The 1611-nt window shown below is 33.3% G+C and overlaps 1 protein-coding gene across 1 annotated transcript in view; it reads left to right on the top strand.

The window, feature by feature from the left end:
* The window catches only part of LOC119591836 (high affinity cGMP-specific 3',5'-cyclic phosphodiesterase 9A-like), a 42680-nt gene that overhangs the window by 37484 nt on the left and 3585 nt on the right, over positions 1–1611 (top strand). The window contains exon 11 of the mRNA XM_037940581.1: positions 210–295. Within this exon, the coding sequence (XP_037796509.1) occupies positions 210–295 (86 nt within the window). The remainder of the gene's footprint in view (positions 1–209; positions 296–1611) is intronic.

The raw sequence follows: 1611 nt of genomic DNA, 5'->3' as shown, positions 1-1611 counted from the left end.
TAGATAGCTTATACTCATGAAATAAGGGTGAGAGATGAAAAATGTAGGATAACTGATACTCATTCAGGTATGAGGTGATGGTAAGATAAAGCGTGTGTTGTGACTGATGCTCATCGAGGTATGAGGTATGTGTGAGTGATGAGGAGTGTTAGATGACTTATATTCATTAAAGGTGTGAGATTTCATAATCGCCTTATAATCACGTGTAGCGAAAGCCTTATACTCAATATGGTATAAGGAGGTAATGCTAAGGAACAGGGAGTGTTTCGTGATTTGTTACGCACAGAAGTATGAGGTATGTGCGTAATAAGGAGTAATAGATGACTGATACTCATCAAGGTATTTTTCGTGAGGGATAAAGTCTCAGATCAACTAACACTCTTTTTGGTATGAGATAGATGGTATTGTCTATCGCGAGGGATGAGTTACTACTAGAATAATAGATATGTTATACTATATAATAATATATATGTTATACTATATAACAATATATATGTTATACTATATAATAATATATATGTTATACTGTATAATTCCAATATCGCCACCTTATGAAAACGCAGTTCACTTCGTATTAAATATCCACAAAGACACTGTTTTCCAATCGTGGGAATTTTGTAGTCACGGTGGGAAAATCTAATTAACTATCCTATTGGTCGTTTGGCGATAGTTAAGCAGTTTCTCTCTTTTGCCATTCATTCACTGTATTTCCTATCTATTTTATTTATCTGTTTGTTATTAATGGCTGCTTACGGCGATCGGTACACAGATTACATATATTTTTTTCTCTGCTTTGTTAATTGGGTTAATATTACTTACGGTTGGATTAGGATAATATGTTTTGCTAAAGTATACCCACAGGTGGTTATCATTTTTCTTTTACATTATTTACGCTAAGTTATGTAACGTTAAATAACACCGCGAACCAAAGTGGCAAATAAAATAACAAACACTTGCGTGAAACAACAAATATTTACGTGATAAAAGGTTCTGACGGTCACCATGGCGTCCCAGGCTCCTTCTGCCTTCTCGCGCTGTAGAATAGATAATAATATTTAAAACAATGTTAACTTGATAATCATTATACAGTATTTTGGTTAAAATGAAACACAAAAACGACAAAAGCGTTTCATAAATAATATTTTAAGTATCTGAATGCAAAACGAACCAACCATCAAAGACATTATCACCTGTCATAGAAAACGGGAAATACTTCAGCTCAGACTTAAATAATTTATTTCATTGCCACGCTTGGCTGCTGACGTTTTGTGAGGAAAGGACCATATCTAAGCTTGTGAGTGATGAGTACGTCACAAGCGAGTTCAGAATGGTAGTTTTTATTGTCTGGTATGAGGTATGAGGCGCTGATTTTGTATATGAGTGATATAGGATGGTTATTGTTATATTGCGACAGCTAAATGGATATCATTATAATATCGATTAGTGATATTAAATCTATCAAATTATTAGATTTTATTGACTACGTATGATCAAGTCGGCCAAATTCATTAAACTGGTTATATAACTTAAATAAGCTGTTCTATGTTAGTTGAAATTTCAGGGAAATAGTACGTTAAACATGACCAGTTAGATTTACTGTAATCTAATTTT

Source organism: Penaeus monodon, chromosome 29 (genome assembly GCF_015228065.2).
Source record: "Penaeus monodon isolate SGIC_2016 chromosome 29, NSTDA_Pmon_1, whole genome shotgun sequence".
Taxonomy (NCBI): domain Eukaryota; kingdom Metazoa; phylum Arthropoda; class Malacostraca; order Decapoda; family Penaeidae; genus Penaeus; species Penaeus monodon.
This window is presented reverse-complemented; position numbering and strand designations above follow the sequence as displayed.